Source organism: Bufo bufo, chromosome 1, assembly GCF_905171765.1.
Source record: "Bufo bufo chromosome 1, aBufBuf1.1, whole genome shotgun sequence".
Classification (NCBI taxonomy): Eukaryota; Metazoa; Chordata; class Amphibia; order Anura; family Bufonidae; genus Bufo; species Bufo bufo.
In genome coordinates this window covers 634,782,112-634,807,322 of record NC_053389.1, presented here as the reverse complement: position 1 = coordinate 634,807,322, position 25,211 = coordinate 634,782,112, and the positions used below count along the sequence as shown (strand labels likewise).

Sequence of the window (25,211 nt, the reverse complement as noted above, 5' to 3'; positions counted from 1 at the left end):
GAATCAACACAGATGGTGAGCAGAGATGCCGCTATTATCAGCGTAACCATCCCACTTCTGTGTCTACTGAAACACTCGCTGCTCACAATGAAGGCGGATGCTTTGCATGTGGAAGAGGTGGAAATGGGTGAAGACAGTACACAGGGTGACAGGGAGACCACCCTCCGTTCGTCTTCTCAGCACAAATTGGATGATGATGATGAGAAGGAGCAGGAGACAGTTGTCTCCCCTACAGTGGGTAGTACCCATAGCAGGTTTATTCCATCTGTTCAGAGTGGATGGGCCGAAGAGGAGGAAGAGGATGAGGAGATTGAGAGTCATCCTCCTGATGGGGACAGCGAAGTTTTGTCTGTTGGGACTCTTGCACACATGGCTGACTTTGTTATGTTGCCATTCCCATGACCCTCGAATTATATGCATTTTGGCCAACAACGATTACTGGTTGTTCACCCTTCTTGACCCCTGCTACAAAGAGAACTTCTCATTTCTCATTCCTGTGGTGGAGAGGACTAGCAAAATAGTGCAATACCAGAAGGTCCTTGTGGAAAAATTGCTCAAAAAATGTGGCTTTTATGGTGTATTGAATACACTGTATTCCCATGCACCCCTTCCAACACAAAAAAGGGTATATAATTCAATCTTACTTTTCTCGTCCTCCTCCATCATATCAACATGCTTATTAGGCTTCCCTCGCTCGTAATGTTTTAGAGCGTCAGCTCAGCAGCACACCCTCACCCCTAATGTTTTAGAGGGTCACCAGCAGGCCCTCGTCCATAATGTTTTAGATGGTCAGATCAGCAGCAGGCCCTCGCCCCAAATGTTTTAGAGGGTCAGCTCAGCAGCAGACCCTCACCCCTAATTTTTTAGATGATCATAGCAGCAGCAAGCAGGCCCTCACCCCTAATGTTTTTTATGATCCCCTCAGCAGCAGACCCTTACCCCTAATGTTTTAGATGGTCAGATCAGCATCAGACCCTCACCCCTAATGTTTTAGATGGTCAGATCAGCAGCAGACCCTCACCCCAAATTTTTTAGATGGTCAGCTCAGCAGCAGGCCTTCGTTCCTAATGTTTTAGATGGGCAGCTCATCAGAATACCCTCCCCCTAATGTTTTAGAAGGTCAGATCAGCATCAGACCCTCATCCCAAATTTTTTAGATGGTCAGCTCGGCAGCAGACTGTAACGGCATGCAAGGGTATGCTCCAAACTACGAACGGAACCTCGCGAATAGCTGCTAGCAGACGAATAGGAAACGCACCCAAGCGGCTTACACTCCTAGCAATCAGTCTCTAACAGCATACAGTAAATCCCCCCAAGAACTAGACCAAGCTCCGTGTTGAGGGTAAAGCAGTGGACAGCCAGAGTTGTGTGTTTATTGTTCTTATATAACATTGTTACACACTAGTACCACCCACAGGGTTTTGTAAAAACAACCAATAAACACGTACAATACAGTAAAACACTCCCACACAAAATCCTCCCCTCTGCCTATGATACAATTACCTTACACAATGGGTTGATGTAATTATCACAGGCAGGAGAATACACAATGTCTTCTGTCCTGGAGACAACCGAGGAGTAATTCAATTATCTCTCGGGACAAAAGGAAGTCGCCAATACACACGTGGAGACAATAGGACAGACATCACTACTCAAATATACAATGTCACAATCATTACAGTAAACACAGACATTTAGCATATCCCAAAATGGCACGAATTAGACCAGGGGTTCAAAAGTTAGTAAAAGTCCTTTGTGAACATAGGAAGCATGGCTTTTCTGCCAAAAAAAAACAGTTTTTACAGAGTTAGGCTGTGTGAGATAATTGGCTTAACTCAGTGTGGTAAGCCAACTAGGTACAGAAAATACCTCTATTTACAACAGAAAAACTACACAAAAAAACATAACTCCTATCAAACTGAACAGAACCCCCACATTCAACTTATCCCCAGATGGCTTGGATATGAGCGCTCAATATATCCGAACAGAGCTCAGATGCCACAAACACAGTCAACTCGCCATGGGGTTTAATTTTAGCATGGGCTGATGAGAGGGCCCATAATCCTGGGGCAAGAGGCTGGCAACCAGGCTTCTCCAGCACCCAGTGGTGAGGTTAGTTTCGCCACATTTCTTCCATTTTCCAAACAGACTAACAGGGTATCTGACTTTCTGCCGGTCAGTGCCCTTGTTAGTTCCGCAGCCCACCCACAAAATAGAAACAGCAGTACAGCCCACCCACAATAAATGGTTACTACATCTGAGCAAGGGATAAACTTGTCCATGTCCATGTGCCTCACTACGGCTGTGTGGGGGACTGGAAGACTGCCTTGGTGGGTTGCTGAGTGGGCAGAGACCAGCGGTACCACGGAAGAAGTCTGGTTGTAGCCTGGTTGTTGGAGGGGGAGACCGACTGTCTCCCCTTTAGATAAACCACCATGCTGCTGTGGCGGGGGACCGACTGTCTCCCCTTTGGCTAAACAGCCCTGTTGCTGGGGGACAGGACCGACTGTCCCTACCCCCTGTGCTGTGAGTGCAGAGACCACGGTCTCATCTGCACGGTTGTGGGGCTTACTGTCTCCCCCTGGTACGTTAAGCTGCCGCTGGGGAATGGAGACTGGGCTCCCAATTCCCAACAAATCCTTCTGTTGCTGTGGGATGGAGACTGGGCTCCCAATTCCCAACAACTCAATCTGCTGCTGGTGGACAGGACCGATTATCTCTGCCCCCTGTAACTCAGCCTGCCGCTCGGGAATGGAGACTGGGCTCCCAATTCCCAATAAATCACACGGCCGCTGGGGAATGGAGACTGGGCTCCCAATTCCCTGTAAATCACCCGGCCGCTGGGGAATGGAGACTGGGCTCCCAATTCCCTGCAATTCACACTGCCAATAGGGAGAGGGGGTAACAAGCTCCTCTCCCATACATACTTCCAGCCTCTGGGGAGGGAGACCGACTGTCTCCGCTCCCAATACAGTATCCTGTTGCTGGGGAAAGGAGACTGGGCTCTCTATTCCCTGTAGGACACTTTGCCGCTGAGGAATGGAGACTGGCTCCCAATTCCCTGCAATTCACACTGCCAATAGGGAGAGGGGGTAACAAGCTCCTCTCCCATACATACTTTCAGCCTCTGGGGAGAGAGACCAACTGTCTCCGCTCCCAATACAGTGTCCTGTTGCTGGGGAATGGAGACTGGGCACCCAATTCCCTGCAGGACCGTTGGATAGACCTCGGTCCCACCTCCACCGGCCACCTGGGGTTCTTCCCAGTAAATCTCCACAATATCTGCCCAGCTGAATGGGTCTGGATCAGGGTCTGTCATCTTGCTGTCCTGCTGAGCCTTCCCAATGGAGTGGAAGAGATCTCGGTAGTCCTGCTCCAGTTCCCACTCCAGGGTTGCTAGGTGAGCCAGGTCTTTCTCTACCTCATGGGCGTCATCCCAATCCTGCCTAGCCTCCCTCTCATAGAAAATGTCCTGAAGTCTGGACTGTGCAGGGCTCCCGAAGTCAGGCTCTGCAAAGGACTCCCATAACAAGCCAGGACCATCAAACTCCTCTCCCTCTGGCTTGTCATGCTCAGCTGTCCAGGGTATATACTGTGCCATATACCACCAGAGTGCCTGGTAGGCATCCTCCTGCCATAGCTCCTGCCAAACCCGGTGCTCTAGTTCCTTTACCCATTCCTTCGGGGGCTGCTCTCCCAGGAAGGGCATCCGCAGGGCCACTTGCTTCTGCAATCGCTGCTCTTCACTGGGGAGACACTCGCCTCGCTGGTATTGTACATTATCCTGGGCCTGGTACCAGATGCCTTTCCTTAATGCATCCCGGCCATCCAGGTCTTCCTCATCGTATGCCACTGTTGGTTCCATCCTGCTGCTATCAGGGTAACTGGACTGGGACATGCGTTGCCCTCAAATTGTAATTCCAGGGAATAATGTTACTTTGTAGCTGTCCTTCTGGGCTGTGAGAACGATCCAGCCACTTGCCACCAATTGTAACGGCATACAAGGGTATGCTCGAAACTATGAACGGAACCTCACGAATAGCTGCTAGCAGACGAATAGGAAATGCACCCAAGCGGCCTACATTCCTAGCAATCAGTCTCTAACAGCATACAGTAAATCCCCCCCAAGAACGATACCAAGCTCCGTGTTGAGGGTAAGGGCTCATTCAGACGGCCGTATGCTGTCCGCAAAAATACTGAATGCTATCCGTTTTTTTGCGGATCCGTAAAAAAAATGAAACATGTCCTATACTTGTCCGTGAAAATCAGGACATGGCCCCATTGAAGTCTATGGGTCCGCAAAAATACTGAATGCTATCCGTTTTTTTGCAGATCCGTTTTTTTGCGTATAATAGAGTATAACACTCCCACACAAAATCCTCCCCTCTGCCTGTTATACAATTACCTTACACAATGGGTTGATATAATTATCACAGGCAAGAGAATACACAATGTCTTCTGTCCTGGAGACAACTGAGGAGTAATTCAATTATCTCTCAGGACAAAAGGAAATCGCCAATACACACGTGGAGACAATAGGACAGACATCACTACTCAAATATACAATGTCACAACCATTACAGTAAACACAGACATTTAACATATCCCAAAATGGCACGAATTAGACCAGGGGTTCAAAAGTTAGTAAAAATCCTTTGTGAACAAAGGAAGCATGGCTTTTCTGCCCAAAACCAGTTTTTACAGAGTTAGGCTGTGTGAGATAATTGGCTTAACTGGGTGTGGTAAGCCAACTAGGTACAGAAAATACCTCTATTCACAACAGCAAAACTACACAAAAATACATAACTCCTATCAAACTGAACAGAAACCCCACATTCAACTTATCCCCAGATGGCTTGCATCTGAGCGCTCAATATATCCGAACAGCGCTCAGATGCCACAAACACAGTCAACTCGCTATGGGGTTTAAGTTTAGCATGGGCTGATGAGATGGCCCATAATCCTGGGGCAAGAGGCTGGCAACCAGGCTTCTCCAGCACCCAGTGGTGAGGTTGGTTTCGCCACACAGACCCTCACCCCTAATTTTTTAAATGGTCATATCAGCAGCAGGCCCTCGTCCCTAATGTTTTAGAAGGTCTGCTCAGCAGCAGACCCTCACCCCTAATGTTTTAGAAGGTCAGATCAGCAGTAGACCCTCACCCCTAATGTTTTAGATGGTCAGATTAGCAGAAGACCCTCACCCCTAATTTTTTAGATGGTTAGCTAAGCAGCAGACCCTCACCCCTAATTTTTTAGATGGTCAGATCAGCAGCAGGCCCTCGCCCCTAATGTTTTAGGGGGTCACCAGCAGGCCCTTGCTCCTAATGTTTTTGAGGGTCACCAGCAGGCCATCAATCATAATTTATCAAGGGTGTGTATAATGCCCTCATTTATATGTAATAAAAGGTGGATTTGTGTGCCGGTTCCTTGCAATTTTTGGCAGCCCTTTCACTTAGCGGATATGCTTTATACACTCACCTAAAGAATTATTAGGAACACCTGTTCTATTTCTCATTAATGCAATTATCTAGTCAACCAATCACATGGCAGTTGCTTCAATGCATTTAGGTATGTGGTCCTGGTCAAGACAATCTCCTGAACTCCAAACTGTATGTCAGAATGGGAAAGAAAGGTGATTTAAGCAATTTTGAGCGTGGCATGGTTGTTGGTGCCAGACGGGCCGGTCTGAGTATTTCACAATCTGCTCAGTTACTGGGATTTTCACGCACAACCATTTCTAGGGTTTACAAAGAATGGTGTGAAAAGGGAAAAACATCCAGTATGCGGCAGTACTGTGGGCAAAAATGCCTTGTGGATGCTAGAGGTCAGAGGAGAATGGGCCGACTGATTCAAGCTGATAGAAGAGCAACGTTGACTGAAATAACCATTCGTTACAACCGAGGTATGCAGCAAAGCATTTGTGAAGCCACAACATGCACAACCTTGAGGCGGATGGGCTACAACAGCAGAAGACCCCACCGGGTACCACTCACCTCCACTACAAATAGGAAAAAGAGGCTACAATTTGCACGAGCTCACCAAAATTGGACTGTTGAAGACTGGAAAAATGTTGCCTGGTCTGATGAGTCTCGATTTCTGTTGAGACATTCAAATGGTAGAGTCCGAATTTGGCGTAAACAGAATGAGAACATGTATCCAACATGCCTTGTTACCACTGTGCAGGCTGGTGGTGGTGGTGTAATGGTGTGGGGGATGTTTTCTCGGCACACTTTAGGCCCCTTAGTGCCAATTGGGCATCGTTTAAATGCCACAGGCTACCTGAGCATTGTTTCTGACCATGTCCATCCCTTCATGACCACCATGTACCCATCCTCTGATGGCTACTTCCAGCAGGATAATGCACCATGTCACAAAGCTCAAATCATTTCAAATTGGTTTCTTGAACATGACAATGAGTTCACTGTACTAAATTGGCCCCCACAGTGACCAGATCCTAACCCAATAGAGCATCTTTGGGATGTGGTGGAACAGGAGCTTCGTGCCCTGGATGTGCATCCCTCAAATCTCCATCAACTGCAAGATGCTATCCTATCAATATGGGCCAACATTTCTAAAGAATGCTATCAGCACCTTGTGGAATCAATGCCACGTAGAATTAAGGCAGTTCTGAAGGCAAAAGGGGGTCCAACACCGTATTAGTATGGTGTTCCTAATAATTCTTTAGGTGAGTGTAAGTGTAGGAGTCCCACTACATGAACAATTGTACCACAATGTGAATGAGGCCCTCCTTTATGTGATATACAGGTTGTATCGGAGTGCCTCTTCCTTGTAATTTTTGGCAGCACTTGCACTTTATATACAAGTAAATATACAGGAAAGAATGTTTCCTAACAATTCTTCCTCTAAAATCGATTTTATCTTCAGTTTGGTGTGTATTATTGTCAGTCTGTAAAAGTGGCTTACTACTCGGACAACATCATTCCCAGCAGCGACTTGGGAGTCCAAGATGCATCCAGACATCCTCCCCATGCTGTTCCCGAACCATTTCAGTGGTGTTTCCATCAATTTATTACCTTTTCCTATGAACCAGACACCCTCCCCTCTTCAGAGCAGGGAGTGCCTGGTTTAATGCTCGGGTTCTCCCATTGACTTCCATTGTGCTCGGGTGCTCGGTAGAGCACCTGAGCATCCCGAGGTGTTCTACTCGAGCATCCGAGCACTTTGGTGTTAAATTGGTTCTGTGTAGAGATGAACTAATTGGAATTATCCAACCCAAATGTTGTAAAAATTCAAGATGGATCCAAATCCAAAATTTTGGTGATTTGATTAAAGAGAATTTTGGAGGGGAGAGAGAAATGTTTTTTTTGTGTAAGAGACAAGAGAGAAAAAATTAGCCCTAGGAGACCTGAGGGTGTCAGACACCCATTCTCAGGCCAATTGAAGTACTTTTTGATTCAGATAGAATTGATTTGTACCCGAATCAAATCAGTCGACTGGTTCAGCCAAATCATACTCAAATCGAATTTCAAGAGATTGGCAGATCTCTAGTAGTATAGAAAAGATCCAGCAGCTCAAAAGCAAGAAGTGCCTGTAAACCGCAACCAAATGTGCCATAAAATAGTTGTCCATATATTTTTTATCTCCATTGAATTTTTTTCGCATAAGTTTTAAAGGCCATCACGCTACATAGGAATATGTCTTGACATTCTGTTACATAATACAGTAAGATACTGTATGGTTTGCAAAAGAGAAGTAGGAAGGAAGCAATCCTGTTACTAGCAGATTGGGAGCATGCAATCTTCTGTGCCCTTACCGTAATATCCATGACTAGTAGAGAGACAAGTCTACACCGCTATGCTTCATTACATATAATGTATTCGAAGGTGTCCTTTGCTTCTAAACCTGTCCTGCATGCCGCTCTCTGGGACACATTGAGTGCAGTCAAGCAAGAGTTTATCATCTGCAGGTTACATCATGATACTGAGCAGTACAGTGCATTTCAAGTCATCTTGCCCTTCAGAGAGTTGTATAATTCCTTGCACAGCAAATTGTTTCATGATATGCTTAAAATGAAGTAAGTAAGCCCTTGAGGCAGCTATTAAGCATACTGAGAAGCTGGTCTGGTCCACATTACTGCTCTGCATTCAGTTCAGGTCATAATTATATGTGTGTCTGCTTTAGAAAAATCATCTGCGATGTTCACGCATAAAGAACATAGTTGTCTTTTCATTCTGTTGTCTTTAAATGCAATTATATACAGTATCTGTCCTTATGTGACTGATCAGCCCTGAAGAAAAATGATAGAACCACTCTCTATATCAGTTATCTCCTGCTATTGTAGAACCTCTCTATTGTATCATTACAGTCTGATTTTTTTTTCTACCATTCCCTGCATCTTTGGCGACCCCATGTCTTCATCCTGGATACCCCAGTAAGATCAGGGTAACACAGAGAGAACAAAGAAGACAAGGGGGTCACTCTTGTCAGGGTGGCAGTTCCACTTCTAGGCCAGGGAAAGAGGAGGGATACTGTAGGGTGTTTTACTGGGGTTGTTTTCAATTGGAAGTTTTATAACGACAAATAAAAGTTACGTTTTATGGGGTAATGTTGTTTTTGCTCTGATGATATTTACAGGATATTTACAATGCCTCTTACTTGATATCCTGACTTTGCTGATAAGTGACTGGTCGGATCTGTGATTCCCATGTGCGACCTCAGCAAGATGGACGTAGAAATAAGGAAAAGAACAAACAGCAGGTGGTGGCATATAGATAGATTTTTATTGAATAATTCAGTGGCGACACTAATTAAAAATAAAAAAAAGTAGAATATTTCTAGTGGGACAACCCCTTTAAGGGTGGTGTCTTACACAGTTTTTTTGTGCAGTTTTCAAAGCAGTTTTTTTCAGCTAAAGCCAGCTGAAAACACCCCAGATTGGTAATAAATATTGGATTCCAGGGCCTCCCTGAGACCCCTTTCTGAATGAATGGAGTAGTAGTGCACACGCTGTTCACTTCTTCATTCATTTCTATGGGACTGACATAAACAGTGCTCAGTCCGATAGAAGTGAATGGAGCAGTGGAGTGACGTACGCACTGCCACTTTATTCAGACAGGAGACTCAGTAAGCCTCCATTTTCAGTATCTCTGGCAGGAGGAAGGGGAAGGGGTTTCACCAGTTGGACCCCGAGCGATTCAATATTTATCGCCTGTTATGCGGGCAGGATATAAAAACATTTTATGGGATACCCCCTTTAATTGATTGCAGTTCTTTCAGGACACTTCCACATGACAATATTTTGGCCAGTATCTAGCATCTGAATAGAAACACAATCAGATAGAAAATATAGACAGATTCATGTCTCTTCTGTGTTTTACACTCGTATTGGTTTATATATATATATACTGATGACCAATCCTGACCAAATACTGACCATGGAAGGCGTGGTCTTTCTGTGGTACCCTTTTTATCTAAAGCAGTATAGAAAACCTCAGATAATAAATACAAAATTATCTGCTACGCTTATGTTCATGTCATCTTGCATAAAACACAATTCATAAATGAATAAATAAAATGAATAAAAGACAGCGATAAATATGGACTATTAGTTAAAACATAATAGATAGCTGCCTGGTGACCAATTATTAAAATACATTAATAAAGCAATGCTGTAAAATACAGTCAAAACATCATCAATTTAATGATGCAGCACTCCCTTGAAACAACAATTTTTCTGTAGAAACTATTAGAATCTTTTATTTTCATTTTCTCAACTATGTGAGACTCTATATTATGTCAAATCAGTTGTGTCTTTATACATTTGTATGGTATATTTATATACTGTGTGTGTATATATATATATATATATATATATACCGTATATATATATACTGTATTGAAAATCAGTAAAGCTGCAGTGATGATCACAGTTTGTTTTGTTGGAATTCTGAAAGCTGATTAGCATCGCCATGGTAACCATAAACATAATACTTATGGCTGATTAGCATGATCTTTTGCAGCAATTATGTCGCATAATTCATGTCTTCAAAGTGAAATGCTAATTGTTTTCTCTTGTGTTATTGCAGTGTAACCTTTCACTGCAGGAAAGGCAGGTGTGTCCTACTTCTGTACGTGAGAGAGCGCTCTTGTCATTAGCAGCCAAGAGTCTCATGTCGGTATACAGTCTGCCAAGTAATATGACAGAACCGTCTAGAAATGCTAGCGTAATAGTTCAGTGTTCAGAGTTTAAAAAACTAACAAAAAAAAAATTTCTCCAGCAGAGATGAGTAAATCCATTATAAAATTTGGACATTCAACCAACTTAAATGTTACAAAAAGTTCGAGTTTGAAGTAATTCATATTTTTGTCAGACAGAGAGACAGTTTTCCTGACAATCGGGCACTTGCGATTTGGACCGAATTTATTCATGCCCAAATTGAATCAGACAACTGATTCTCCTGATTAAATCGAATGTGAAGACATTTGCTCATCTTTATTTTGCAGCCATGAAAAATAAATTGGATTGTGCTCTAGATATCTTATATGCAATAGCTGTGTGCTCTTGTTCTTGTAAATGCCATCAAGGAGAGGAGGGGAGTGGTGGTGGAAATGGGAATAGTAGTAGCTTAATGAATGTTCTTCACTAATAGAGGTAGACACAGACTGGCAAGTAACAGTAAATGCTTCTGTCTGTATTACACAGGAACAAAGAATAATGCATGTTGGAGTCTACCATGCCGATACTTTTTTCTGTAAAATCGGTTGACAGTTGTGCTTATCCTATGCAGATTCATCTGACTGCAGATATCACCAGCACGGCCACATTGAGTCCAACATAAATGTAATCTATGTATATGGCCAGGTTAGCATTAGCAAGAAGGTGTTATGTATTTACATGTAGAATATATTTGGTTAGGCTACTTTCACACTCGCGTTTGATGCGGATCAGTCATGGATCTGCACAGACGGTTCCGTTCAGATAATACAACCATCTGCATCCGTTCAGAACAGATCCATTTGTATTATCTTTAACATAGCCAAGACGGATCCGTCTTGAACACCATTGAAAGTCATTGGAGGACGGATCAGTTTTCTAATGTGCCAGAATGTGTCATTGGCTCAGTTTCTTCAGACGGACACCAAAGCGGAATGGAGACGGAACGGAGGCAAACTGATGCATTCTGAGCGGATCCTTGTCCATTCAGAATGCATTAGGGCAAAACTGATCTGTTTTGGACCGCTTGTGAGAGCCCTGAATGGATCTCACTAATGGAAAGCCAAAACGCCAGTGTGAAAGTAGCCTCAAAGCCAATCACTATCAGATCAGTGAGGGTTGATCACACGGTTCAGCTGTTTGAAGAGACTCTTCATTGTTTATGTCGAATTCACTTGAACGGGACAAAGTTGCAATATGCCGCACCACCGCTACTAAGTGGATAACATGCAGGTAGGTGGTCCCATGTAAACAATAGGACTCTTCAAACTGCTGATTGCTGGGATGCCAAGAATCAGACCTCAACCAGTCTCTTAGACAATCAATATCCTAAGCCCAGGAAATTCCATTTAAATACTTATATAAACTCAGAAATGTTGAAATGAACTATAAGGCAGCCAAATCATAGGAATTGGATGAAATGTAAAGTCATGTGTGATACACAACGCAGTTTAGCTTTCCACACATGACTTCACATCTTTGTTTTGTGTGAAATGAATGGACAGTAGTGGTAAAAACAACTTAAAGCAACAATCTCCAGGAATAAATATTTTTAGGAGGCTCTTGTCAGACTATTGTTGTGATGGAAATCCTTTACTTTTGCAGGATGGAATGAAAGGAAAAAATAATAATGGTAAAACTGTCATATTTTTCCTCATAATAAATAATGTCTGTACGGAGGCATACATGCTCGGTTAACTTGAGTCGATCATATTTGTTTATTTGCTGTGGTAAAAAGAAATACCTGACTCTAGGTAGGCCTCCTCTCTGATGCTGGGGACTAGAGTGATTGTAACTGAGTTGCATTTGTCCAAAATTCTACAAACTTAATATTTTGTCAAATCAGAGACAAGAGGGTAGACCGCAGAGTACAGACATTTTCAGGCCAAGTGCAGCACTTTCAATCTGGGTAGAATCAATTTTGACCTGAATCAAATCAATAAACCAGTTCAGCCAAATCGAATTTTGAATGATTCACTACTCATCTCTACTGGAGACCTCAGCTGCTATGAGACTGTGCTCAGGAGGCTTCATGTAGGTGCTGATCTCTGTATCTCTGCTGCTTTTAAATGTGTTTGTCAGGACAATCGTGGATATACTGTATATCAGTGTTATACAATACATTCCAGAACATAGCATCTTAAATTACTACAATGCAATGCGATCCTATCAGTGCTAAGTAAATCAGGACGGGAGCTCTCGCAGACGCACGCTGCGAGTTCAACGCATTGAACTCGCTCGTGTGAAACCAGTCTTAATAAAGCTATTATAAAGGTGCATGATCCTTCCACTGCATCTTCATATTTTGTTGATTATGTTTGGATAGGGCTACATTAGTCAGATAGAGCTCAAAAGAGTATAATTGAATCTTTGAAAAGGGTCATGCAGAAACGGACACTGCCAGAAGAGGTGCAAAGGTGTTTCCTTAGTGAATGGACACTTCAGGCAGTACCTAGTTTTGCATAGTCCATGGGCATGCATGAAGGCTCTTAGGGGCATGCCCTCTGAATGGCCATCCATACCAAGTCTTTGTGCACATTGATTTAATTTGTTAGACATTGGCATGGTAACTAGAGATGAGCAAAGTTATTGAGAATTTGATTTGGATGGTTTGCCGAATTTCACCAAGAAATTCGCTCTATGACAAATTATGTCGTCATGAAGCTCATTTCTTTGTATGCAGGGAAACGCAACTCTGTCCCCCGTCATTAAACCCCTCAGATACCGCTTTCATCGCTGATCGCAGCATCTAAGATTAACATTAAGGGCTTTTAAGGGTTAATCCAGTAAAAATAAATGGGGAAAAAAAATACTCCCCTTATCCATTTGATAATGTAGCAGCCATCTTGATTGAAGACACCATGAGAGATTTTGCGCAGTATCTTTAATCAAGATGGCCGTGGCTGCCTCTTCATGCTCAAATGGATGAAGTGAGTATGAATTTTTTTTTGTTTTTACCGCCATTTCAGGGAAAATTATTTGGTACCACGAAGCACGAGGAAATCCGGCTTTGTGGCGAATCAAATTTGTCCTGAAATTCAAATCAAATTCCACTTCTGATACTTCGATTCGCTCAACACTAATGGTAACCTTATCAATAGCATGTTGGGGCTGTTGTCTCTGTTTGGGTGGAAAGGGCCTCTCTGCACTCTCACAACCATCATTTCTTTCCATGTAGAGAGTCAGTTTCCCAGTAAAGCTGAATTCACAGAGAAAAATGAATAAAATTTTTATGATAATATGCTGTCATTGTCTTGTACAGAACCGTGATATGTCAGTGTCTGGAGGTCAGTGGTAAGGGGTTAAGATCTGAATAAGCGACAGTGCAAACTAATTAATCCCTCACTGAATAGATAGCAAGTGACAGCTGCTATTATCAGACCAATTAAATATGTTTGCAGTCCCGTCACATGCATTAGTAAGATAAAACCTGATGGTTTTCCTTGCATCTTTTACAGGACCTGTTGTTCAGCGTGTGTGCTTTGAATATCATCTCTACAATTGTCTGTGCCTTGGCTACAGCGATGTGCTGCATGCAGATGGTTTCTGCTGATGTTCTACAACTGGTGAGTGATATAGATACACAGAACCATTGCTGAGCTTAACCTTTTAATGACTAGGCCTGAAAAGGCCTTATTTATTTTTCACACCGTTTGTGTTTCACACTAAATATCCTGATAAATGAATTCTTCAGATTATTACAGCCATGTGGATGCCTAATATGTGTAGTTTTTTTTTAATTATTATTATTATTATTTAATGTGTGCACGATAACATTTATTTTATGCTAAATAATGTTAAATAAAGTTTTAGCTTTTTTGTGTTTTTTAATTTTTTATTTACTGTTACAATTTTTTATAATATTTTTTCAGCATCCCATTTTAGGATTACTATTTTATAACCTTATTTCTAACATAATGTATTAGCATAATCCTGCATGCTAATATATTATGTAATGTGTCATTGTGACACAGGCTGCTATTAGGGTTACACTATGTAGCTTAAGACTGAGGCCCTGCATTGTACTTATTTACAATGTATATGTGAATATTCTATGTAATTTTATTTGCTATACGTTTCGAGGTCACTGTATGTATTCTAGTTCCTATCCTAAACTGTAACAGTGATGTTACTGGGAGAGGGAGCTGTAGGGCTGCAATGATTACTCGATTAAATTGAGTAACTCGACACAAAAAATTCTCGATGCAAATTTTTTGCATCGCAGATTTGTTTGTCATGTGACCACAGAGCGTGAGTGAAGCGCTGCACTGGATCCTGACACATCATCAGGACTGTGTGACGTCAGGACAACAGTGCAGAGCGCGAAGAAGAAGAGGCTAAGGAGCTGAGGAGTGTTGGCGGTGCCCCTACAGGAGAGGTAAGTATTAAAGTGGCACTGGGGACTGATGGCTAGAAGCAGAGGGCACAGAGGACTGATGGCATGGGGGGCTGATGGCACAAAGTACTAAAGGCATGGGGGTGGTGGCACAGAAGACTGACGGCACAGAGTACTGATGTCTGGCATGGGGGGGTGATGGCACAGAGTACAGCTGGCATGGGGGGACTGATGGCACAGTACTCACTGCATGGGGGTGATGGCACAGAGTACTGCTTCCATGAGGGGGCTGATGGCACAGTACTTATGGCATAGGGGGCGATGGCACAGAGTACTGCTGGCATTGGGGGTGATGGCACAGAGTACTGATGGCATGGGGAAGCTGATGGTACAGAGGACTGATGGCATGGGGAAGCTGATGGCACAGAGGACTGATGGCATTGGGGGTGATGGCACAGAGTACTGATGGCATGGGGGAAGCTGATGGCACAGAGGACTGATGACACTTGGGGGGAGCTTATGTCATGGGGGGGCTGATGGTGCTGAGGACTGATGGGGGTGTCTGATGATGGCACGGGGGGGCTGATGAGTTTTTATAAAGAAAAATGTTCTTTTAATTAGTTTTTTTTTCTTATTAGATACTCGATTAATCATTGGATTAATCAATAGAATAGTTTATTACTAAAATGATCAATAGCTGCAGCCCTACGGAGCTGAAAATTGGAGCTGTTAAAATGGAATGTGTGCAATGTGCAAGTTGCTCTAGTTGCTCTAGCTGCTACAGTATAACTGCTGCTGATTTGGTAGGGCCCTGGTTGAGGAATGTACTTGAGAGTCCACCAAAGCTTCGAACAATAGGTCCGGTAGAGAGAGTGGCATATTGGTCTACAGTGTGAGGCCTGAAGGACCTGCTATTACCTGCACTCAGCACCCTACACATTCACAGTGAATTTCATTCAACATAGAGTTTGTCACTTATTAGAAAATAAACTACTCACTGTTCATACATATTCAGTAGCTCTTGGCCAAAAGCTTGTTTGGCTGGCAGCTATCTCTCCCAACCCTGTACACATGCCCATTCAGCCATAGCTTTTGTCTTTGATAACATAAAGATCAGGCATATTGAAATTTAACAGCCCAGTCATTATGTTCCCTGACATCTACCATTAAGTGGAGATCAAAGAGGTTCCATATGTTACCAAGATCGCCAGGTCCACCAGAGGTATATAAGTGAGTAAAATAAATAAATAGGTACATCTAATGTGTATGGTCAACTTTAGGGCCCATTGACACATCCACAAATTGCGGATCTGTAAAACACGGACACCTGCCATGTGCGTTCCGTATTTTGTGGACCGAACATGGCCGGCACTATGATAGAAATACCTTTTCTTGTCTGTGGCTACGAACAAGAATAGGATATGTTCTATTTTTTTTGAGGGGCCACAGAACAGAATTGCGAAACGGATGCGGACCCATTTTGCGGACGTGTGAATAGACCCTTACTCAGCATTGTTACCATTTCTAAATATCCTGTATCAACATCCTGAGGGTTAAGATGGCCTTAGTGTTATATTATTTCTACAATTTAATATCACAACATCAAATGGCATTGCATCATAGCTTTAATAAAACCCAATTCTCTCTGTCTCAAGGAGAGAGAGAAATTTCTGCAACATATTCTGCTTTGTGCAGAAGTCACCCTCTGGAGCTATTACATGTATGGTTGGAATCATGAGTATCATACTAAACCTAAAACTACTTACCAGGCCTCACCTGGACTTGCCACTTGAAACATAGGTTCAGTCCAGGTGCAGCCCAGCAATTATCAGTAACAAGGGTGCCGTACCCATGGCTCCAACAACTCATGTAATAGCACACTTAAAAGAATAAAACAATTGATTTAGTTGAAATGAAGGTTCTAGGTAGGGCTGATTACTTTGAGACTAAAGGTGGATTTAGACGAACCAATAATCATCCAAATTATTGGGAACGACCAATCACCCGATGAACTAGCAAAATGCTTGTGCTACCCTCCCAACCAGGGACAGATTAGCCATAGACCTTACAGGGAAATTTCCTGATGGGCCGATGCCCAGGGGGCCGCCTAAGCCCTCCTCACGGCAGGCCTGTGGAAGTTTTTGGGGATGTATTTTGTGCTGCTGGCATAATTATTTTGTGATGGACAGTGGTATTTGGCTCTGTTGGGGTGGTATAATGTGCCACAATATGGTATTGCTAGCCCTGCCTACACTTGTGTTGGCCCTGCCTTCCATCAATTTGGACCCGACTACAAAACAGGGCCACTTTTAGTATTTTTTCCAGGGCCACTTTGAATTCCCAGTCCGCTCCTGTTCCCAATTCCATCAGCCCGTCTATACCCACCTGCAAAATCAGCAGCAGAAAATTATAATTTAGTGGTGGTTTTTTAGAGATAGAGTATTAACAGTTTTTGGTTGAGGTTTCTCTGCTTCTATGAAATCCACAATCAAATTTGCTTCCAAGAAGTAACATGTCACTTCTCAAGCGTTTTTCAAATCAGCTGTTAAATAAACCTCTGCCATTTTACATTGTATGCACAAGGTGGAGTTTTTAACATTAAAGTCAATGGGCGAACTGTTTCTGAGTTTGGGATTTGGATTTAGCAGTGGAATATGTCAATTTTCTGCTGCTGAATCAGTGGCAGATTTTCGCCTCGTGAACATACCCTGAAAGTTCTAAGCAAAGCATAAAAATTTAAGTAAAACAAAACATAAGAGTATTAGTTACTGGTTCTAAGTGAGAGAATTAAAGAAAACATAATAAAGAGAAAATAAAATCTTGGTTACTGCTCTGTATGTTCTTGTAAGCTAATTACTTCCTCTAAATTGCATAACCAGGCAGCAGTTGGTTGATGTGCGCTCAGATGCATTGCTGTTCCTTCTGCCCATGGTAATTTTAAACATCAAGAGAGCACTTTGGTCTGCAAAAGAACCATTTACATATGTGATGTTTGTTTAGTCTCTTGCTTAAGAATTCTTATTGTCCAGCATCTGCTGGTATTGTCTTCCCAATTATTGTAATTCTTTCCTAATCCCCAAGCACAGTTTACCGGAATCTAAATGAGGGCTTCTCTTCTTGGTTGCCGGCAATTTTTCTTATTCCAGTGCATGTTGCCTTCCCAGTGGATCATGTGTTCACCAGTTGTTGCATCTGTTATGAGACCACATAGCACACACTACAGATTTTTAAGCAGCAGACAATAAGAATGGTTTAGAAATTAATATTTTCTGTCTGCGTGTCAACATTTTATTAGAATTTTGTGTTTTCAAATATTCTTGCTAAAAAATTCTGATACCACCACTGTGTAGATAATTTTCAATCAATATGGATATTAAGAACAATTTATTCATTTTTCAGTGGGAAAAAAGCAAAAACATAAATAAGAAAAACATATTGACATATTTTTCATGTATTTGTCTTCCTATATAATACACAGAGAATGCTATGATTTGAAAAAATGGTATGAGTTCGTCCTGAATTTCCCAAAACAAACCCAAATATTTTTTTTGAGGGGGGGGAGTGAGCACCTAGTATGCCACTGTTGGGTTTCTTGGCAATATATATGCATTATCTGGGGGGTACTCTTTCTTGTTATGGAAGTGGCTAGTATATGTGTAAAGTATTGTCAGGTTTCTGTGAAAGATATTCAAATTCGCTTTCTCAAAAAAATAAATAAAACAAACAAACAATAATCTTATCTCATGCCAGCTGAATTAAGATATGTGAATTTGCATATATTCTTTCTAGAAAACAAGAGTAATGTCACCTGCATACAATACTCATCATGGTTATTTTTTGGTCTCCCTCAAAGAGTACCCCAGCTCAAGATCATTCAGCCAAGCAAGGCAGGTTTTCCTTGATGCATTCTGGTTTTCTCAATTCGGTGTACCTGAAGTGAATCTTAAAAGTTTTATATTATGGATCCGAACAATGCATCGAAAGTAAAAAAAAAAAAAAGAATGTTTCAAAAATGTTTATCATAATTCCCTATTTATTTTTATACAAAAACTGTGTGACATTATGTGTGACATTTTTGTGTTTTCATTTTCATGTTTTTTTTTTTTTCAAACAGTTCATTTGTCCATTTGTACCTTTCATATTTCTCATAGACCTTTGGCTAACATCTGGATCTGACATTTTTACCACAAAAAACTCACCAAAAACTCAATTAGAAAAATCGTCCCTAAAAATGCAAAAATTATTTTTTGTGTGAATCCAACCTCATATTGACATTGAATTTACACTCCTGTACCATTCATCAAAATGGAGCCTGCAGAAATCCATTTGCTTGCCGCCTAAACAACCCCATTAAGATAAATTGAAATGAAGGTGCAGAAATAGGGGCAACAAATCTGCTGTGTGAATTTACAGTCAGGTCCATAAATATTGGGACATCGACACAATTGTAACATTTTTGGCTCTATACACCACCACAATGGATTTGAAATGAAACAAACAAGATGTGCTTTAACTGCAGACTGTCAGCTTTAATTTGAGGGTATTTACATTCATATCAGGTGAACAGTGTAGGAATTACAACAGTTTGCATATGTGTCTCCCACTTCTTAAGGAACCAAAAGTAATGGGACAGAATAATAATCAAAAATCAAACTTTCACTTTTGAATACTTGGTTGCAAATTCTTTGCAGTCAATTACAGCCTGAAGTCTGGAACGCATAGACATCACCAGATGCTGGGTTTCATCACTGGTGATGCTCTGCCAGGCCTCTACTGCAACTGTCTTCAGTTCCTGCTTGTTCTTGGGGCATTTTCCCTTCAGTTTTTTCTTCAGCAAGTGATTGACTTGGCCATTGCATAACATTCCACTTCTTTCCCTTAAAAAAACTCTTTGGTTGCTTTTGCAGTATGCTTTGGGTCATTGTCCATCTGCACTGTGAAGCGCCGTCCAATGAGTTCTGAAGCATTTGGCTGAATATGAGCAGATAATATTGCCGGAAACACTTCAGAATTCATCCTGCTGCTTTTGTCAGCAGGCACATCATCAATAAATACAAGAGAACCAGTTCCATTGGCAGCCATACATGCCACGCCATGACACTACCACCACCATGCTTCACTGATGAGGTGGTATGCTTAGGATCATGAGCAGTTCCTTTCCTTCTCCATACTCTTCTCTTCCCATCACTCTAGTACAAGTTGATCTTGGTCTCATCTGTCCATAGGATATTGTTCCAGAACTGTGAAGGCTTTTTGAGATGTTATTTGACAAACTCAAATCTGACCTTCCTGTTTTTGAGGATCACCAATGGTTTAAATCTTGTGGTGAACCCTCTGTATTCACTCTGGTGAAGTCTTCTCTTGATTGTTGACTTTGACACACATACACCTACCTCCTGGAGAGTGTTCTTGATCTGGCCAACTGTTGTGAAGGGTGTTTTCTTCACCAGGGAAAGAATTCTTCAGTCATCCACCACAGTTGTTTTCCGTGGTCTTCCGGGTCTTTTGGTGTTGCTGAGCTCACCGGTGCGTTCCTTCTTTTTAAGAATGTTCCAAACAGTTGTTTTGGCCACGCCTAATGTTTTTGCTATCTCTCTGATGGGTTTGTTTTGGTTTTTTCAGCCTAATGATGGCTTGCTTCACTGATAGTGACAGCTCTTTGGATCTCATCTTGAGAGTTGACAGCAACAGATTCCAAATGCAAATAGCACACTTGAAATGAACTCTGGACCTTTTATCTGCTCATTGTAATTGGAATAATAAGGGAATAACACACACCTGGCCGTGGAACAGCTGAGAAGCCAATTGTCCCATTACTTTTGGTCCCTTAACAAGTGGGAGGCACATATGCAAACTGTTATAATTCCTAAACCGTTCACCTGATTTGGATGTAAATACCCTCAAATTAAAGCTGACAGTCTGCAGTTAAAGCACATCTTGTTTGTTTCATTTCAAATCCATTGTGGTGGTGTATAGAGCCAAAAATGTTACAATTGTGTCGATGTCCCAATATTTATGGACCTGACTGTATATCCAGTCAATGGCAATTAGTGTCTCAAGAGGTTGATGATGAGGATGAGACACAGTTTTCAATAAGTGAGGTTCTTGTTAGGTCAACAAGTCAGGAGGATGAGCAGAGTGAGGAAGTGGAAGAGGATGTGGTGGACGATGAAGTCACTGACCTAACCTGGGAAGGTTGCAAGCCGATCAAGGACAGCAGTACAGAGGGGGAGGGATCCGCAGCACCGCAACAGGCTGGAAGAGGCAGTGGGGTGGCAAAAGGGAGAAGGCGGGCCACACAAAATAGGCTCGCAACTGTTCCCTGGAGCAAACCCTTGTGGAAATCACCCTTGCCAAGGGCTAGGTGTTCCCGCAGTCTGTCGCTTTTTTGAGAAACCTGTGCCGAACCAAAATGAGCAGAGGCGTGAAAACTAGCAACCTAACCACCACCAGCATGATCCGCCACCTGGCATCAAAGCACCCTAATAGGTGGGCCACAATCAGTGTCTGCGGGTCACACCACTGCCTCCTCTTCCCCTGTGTTACGTGCTGGCCAATCCCCTGTCCAAGACGCAGGCCCGGATGTCTCCCCCCCCCCTGCACCTGGACCTTTGCAAGCACCATCAGCTAGCACATCCACTTCTGTGTCCCATCGCAGTGTACAGATGTCCATACCCCAGGCCTTTGAACGAGAGCACAAACACCCAGCCACCCACCCACAGGCTATAGCACTAAATGCGCACCTTTCCAAATTGCTGGCCCCTTTAAATGTTGCCATTTAGGCTTGCGGACACTGAGGCTTTCCACAGCCTGATGGTGGCGGCGGCCCCTCGATACTCAGTCACCAGCAGCCACTATTTTCCCAGTGTGCCGTCCCCGCCTTACACCAGCATGTGTCCTGTAACATCACCCGTGCCCTGACCAATGCAGTTATTGGGAAAGTCCACTTAACGACTGACACATGGACAAGTGCTTGTGGCCAGGGACGCTACATTTCCCTGATGGCACACTGGGTGAACGTTGTGGAGGCCGGGAGCGAGTCATACCCTGGCATGGCACAGGTGCTACAGACATCAAGGATTGCGGGCCCCCTTCTCCTCCTCCACTTCCACCTCTGAATTATCATCTTGCAGCACCAGTCACCCATCAGTTAGCAGCTATAAGCAGTGTAGCACTGCAGTGGGGAAGCAGCAATAGGACGTGCCTAAACTAATATGTTTAGGTGACAAACAGCACACCACTGCAGAGCTATGGCAGGGTATAAGGGACCAGACTGAGCTGTGGCTCTCGCCACTTAACCTACAACCAGGCTTGGTTGTGTCTGATAATGGCTGTAACTTGGTGGCGGGTTTGGAGCTCGGCAAGCTCACACACATACCATGCCTAGCCCACGTGTTCAACTTAGTGGTTCAGCGGTTTCTCAAAACCTGCCCCTATTTGCTTGAGCTACTGGTGAAGGTGCGCCGCATGTATGCCCATTTCCGAAAGTCATCTACAGCTGCTGCTGGTCTGGCAACGCTGCAGCAGCGCTTTTAATTGCTAGCTCAGCGACTGCTGTGCGACGTGAGCACGCGGTGGAACTCCACGTTACACATGTTGACCAGACTTCATGAGCAGCAGAGGGCAGTAGTGGAATACCAGCTGCAACATGGTCGTTGCCTTTCCAGTCAGCTTCCTCTCTTCACAAGCGACGAGTGGGCATGGATGTCTGACCTCTGTAAGGTTTTACGCAACTTTGAGGAATCAACACAGATGATAAGCGGCGATGCCGCTATCATCAGCGTAACCATCCCACTTCTGTGTCTACTAAAATGCTCGCTGCTCACAATGAAGGAGGACGCTTTGCATGTGGAAGAGGCAGAAACGGGGTCAGACCGTACACAGGGTAATTGCCAGACCACCCTCCGATCGTCTTTTCAGCGTGAATTGTATGATGAGGAGGAGGAGGAGCAGGAGACGGTGGCCTCGGCTGCAAAGGGTAGTACCCACAGCAGGTTTATTCCATCTGTTCAGTGTGGATGGGCTGAAGAGGAGGAAGAGGATGAGGATATTGAGAGTCATCCTCCTGATGAGGACAGCAAAGTCATCTCTGTTGGGATTCTGGCAGACAGGGCTGACTTTGTTATGCTGCCTTTCCCGTGACCCTCGCATAATACGCATTTTGGCCAACACCGATTGCTGGTTGTTCACCCTTCTTGACCCCCGCTACAAAGAAAACTTCTCATTTCTCATTCCTGTGGTGGGGAGGCCTAGCAAAATGGTGCAATACCAGAAGGTCCTTGTGGAAAAATTGCTCCACAAATTTCCAGCTGACAACACTGGCAGCAGAGTACGTAGTTCCTTGGGCAACCGAGGAGGGGAGACAAGGGGAACACACAGAAGTTCCAAGAGAGGCAATGACACCCCACAGCAACCTCACCCTGATGTGCGGCCTAGTGTCACAAGGAGATAAAAGTTTTGGAAGATGGTGAAGGAGTACGTAGCCGACCGTCTAAGCGTCCTCAATAATTCCTCTGTGCCTTACAACTTTTGGGTGTCCAAGCTGGACATGTGGCACTAAAACTTGCGCTCTATGCCTTGGAGGTGCTGGCCTGCTCTGCCACCAGCGTTTTGTCAGTGCAGGTATTTTGTTCTGCCGAGTGCATTATAACTGATAAGTGCATCCGACTGTCAACTGAAAATGCTGACATGTTGACTATTATCAAAATGAACAAGGCCTGGATTGCCCCTAACTTCTCTACTCCACCAGACGAAAGCCGCTGAACATAAAGGCACTTTAAATGTGGCTTTTATGGTGTATTGGCAAAAAAGGTTATATGGCTCAATCTTCCTTTTCTCATCCTCCTCCTCCTCTTACATCATATCAACATACTTATTAGGTTGCCCTCGCTCCTAATGTTTTAGAGGGTCAGCTCAGCAGCAGGCCCTCAACCATAATTTTTTTGATGGTCAGCTCAGCAGGAGGCCCTCAATAATTTTTTTTGATGGTCAGCTCAGCAGTAGGCTCTCAACCATATTTTTTTTCTATGGTCTGCTCAGCAGCAGTCTGTCACGGTAGATGGGGATAAGAGGAACACCAAGAAAACAGGAAACAGGAAAACAGACTAGGCCCCAAAGCTAGGGAGGAGGGAATGGTAACATCCTAACAATCCCTGAGCCTCTCCCTGACTGCTGACAGTATGAGCAAGTCCTGATGGTGAACAAACTCATACGCTGGATCCTAAACCCTGCTGACACTGTAGAAAACTCTAACTTCAGGATCCACAAACAACCAGTATAGAGCTCCAGAAGGAAAATATCAACCGCAAAGTCAGCAGTAAGAGGCGGACTTAAATAGAGCCTCTTAAACAGCTAATGCGCAGAACCTGTGGAGAGGTGAAATCCTGCCCACAACAACAAACAGAAAGGAAACACAGATAGACTCACGTGCTGCAAGTCTATCCAATCTTCTCAGATCCCTCACAGGACAGGCAGTTACAATACCTCCCTTCTACAGGTGACCTCCGGGCACCCAGGGCCGACCTTTTGCGGGTGCGCCCTGTGAAAAGCCTTCAGAAGGCGACTAACACTGACATCAGTCGCCGGAACCCACATTCTTTCTTCAGGACTTTAACCCTTCCAATGTACGAGGTACTGAAGGGAACAACGAAAAAATACGCAAGTTAACTATTCTGGAGATCTGAAACTCCACATAACCATCTAACAAGACAGGAGGAGGTGGCAAGGGAGATGGTTCAGCAGGTTCCACATAGTTTTTCAGCAAACACCTGTGAAAAATATTATGGATCTTCCAAGCCTGCGGAAGTTCGAGACAAAACGCAACCGGATTAATAATGGCAGAGATCTTGTAAGGACCAATAAATCTTGGGCCCAACTTCCAAGAGGGTACCTTCAGCTTAATGTTCTTAGTGGACAACCACACCAAATCACCCACACACAGGTCTGGACCAGTCATATGTCTCTAGTGAGCAATAGGAGGTACTGAAGAACGTCTATCAGAACTTCTCAAAGATCTGGCGGTGACAATACCGCTGCAGAGCTTTGGCAGAGGATAAGAGACCAGACTGAGCTGTGGCTCTCGCCACTCAACCTAGAACCAGGCATGGTTGTATCTGATAATGGCTGTAACTTGGTGGCGGCTTTGGAGCTCAGCAAGTTCACACACATACCATGCCTAGCCCACGTCTTCAACTTAGTGGTTCAGCGGTTTCTCAAAACCTACCCAAATTTGCTTGAGCTACTGGTGAAGGTGTGCCGTGTGTGTGCCCATTTCCGCAAGTCATCTACAGCTTCCCCCGGTCTGTCAACGCTGCAGCAGCTCTTGCAATTGCCAGCTCACCGACTGTTGTGCAACGTGAGCACGCGCTGAAACTCGACGTTCCACATGTTGGTCAGGCTTTGTGAGCAGCATAGGGCAGTAGTGGAATACCAGCTTCAACATGGTCGTCGCCTTTCCAGTCAGCTTCCGCTCTTCACAAGCGAGGAGTGGGCATGGATGTCTGACCTCTGTGAGGTTTTAAGAAACTTTGAGGAATCAACAAAGATAGTGAACGGCGATAACGCTATTATCAGCGTCACCATCCCACTTCTGTGTCTACTCAAACAGTTAAACTCATGATGATGACAACAAAGTCATGCCTGTTGGGACTTTGGCACACATGGCTGACTTTATGTTAGGCTGCATTTCCCGTGACCCACGCG

General features: G+C 43.7%; 1 protein-coding gene across 1 annotated transcript in view; it reads left to right on the top strand.

The window, feature by feature from the left end:
- The window catches only part of FAM189A1 (family with sequence similarity 189 member A1), a 489,297-nt gene that overhangs the window by 261,683 nt on the left and 202,403 nt on the right, over positions 1–25,211 (top strand). The window contains exon 3 of the mRNA XM_040413849.1: positions 13,633–13,740. Within this exon, the coding sequence (XP_040269783.1) occupies positions 13,633–13,740 (108 nt within the window). The remainder of the gene's footprint in view (positions 1–13,632; positions 13,741–25,211) is intronic.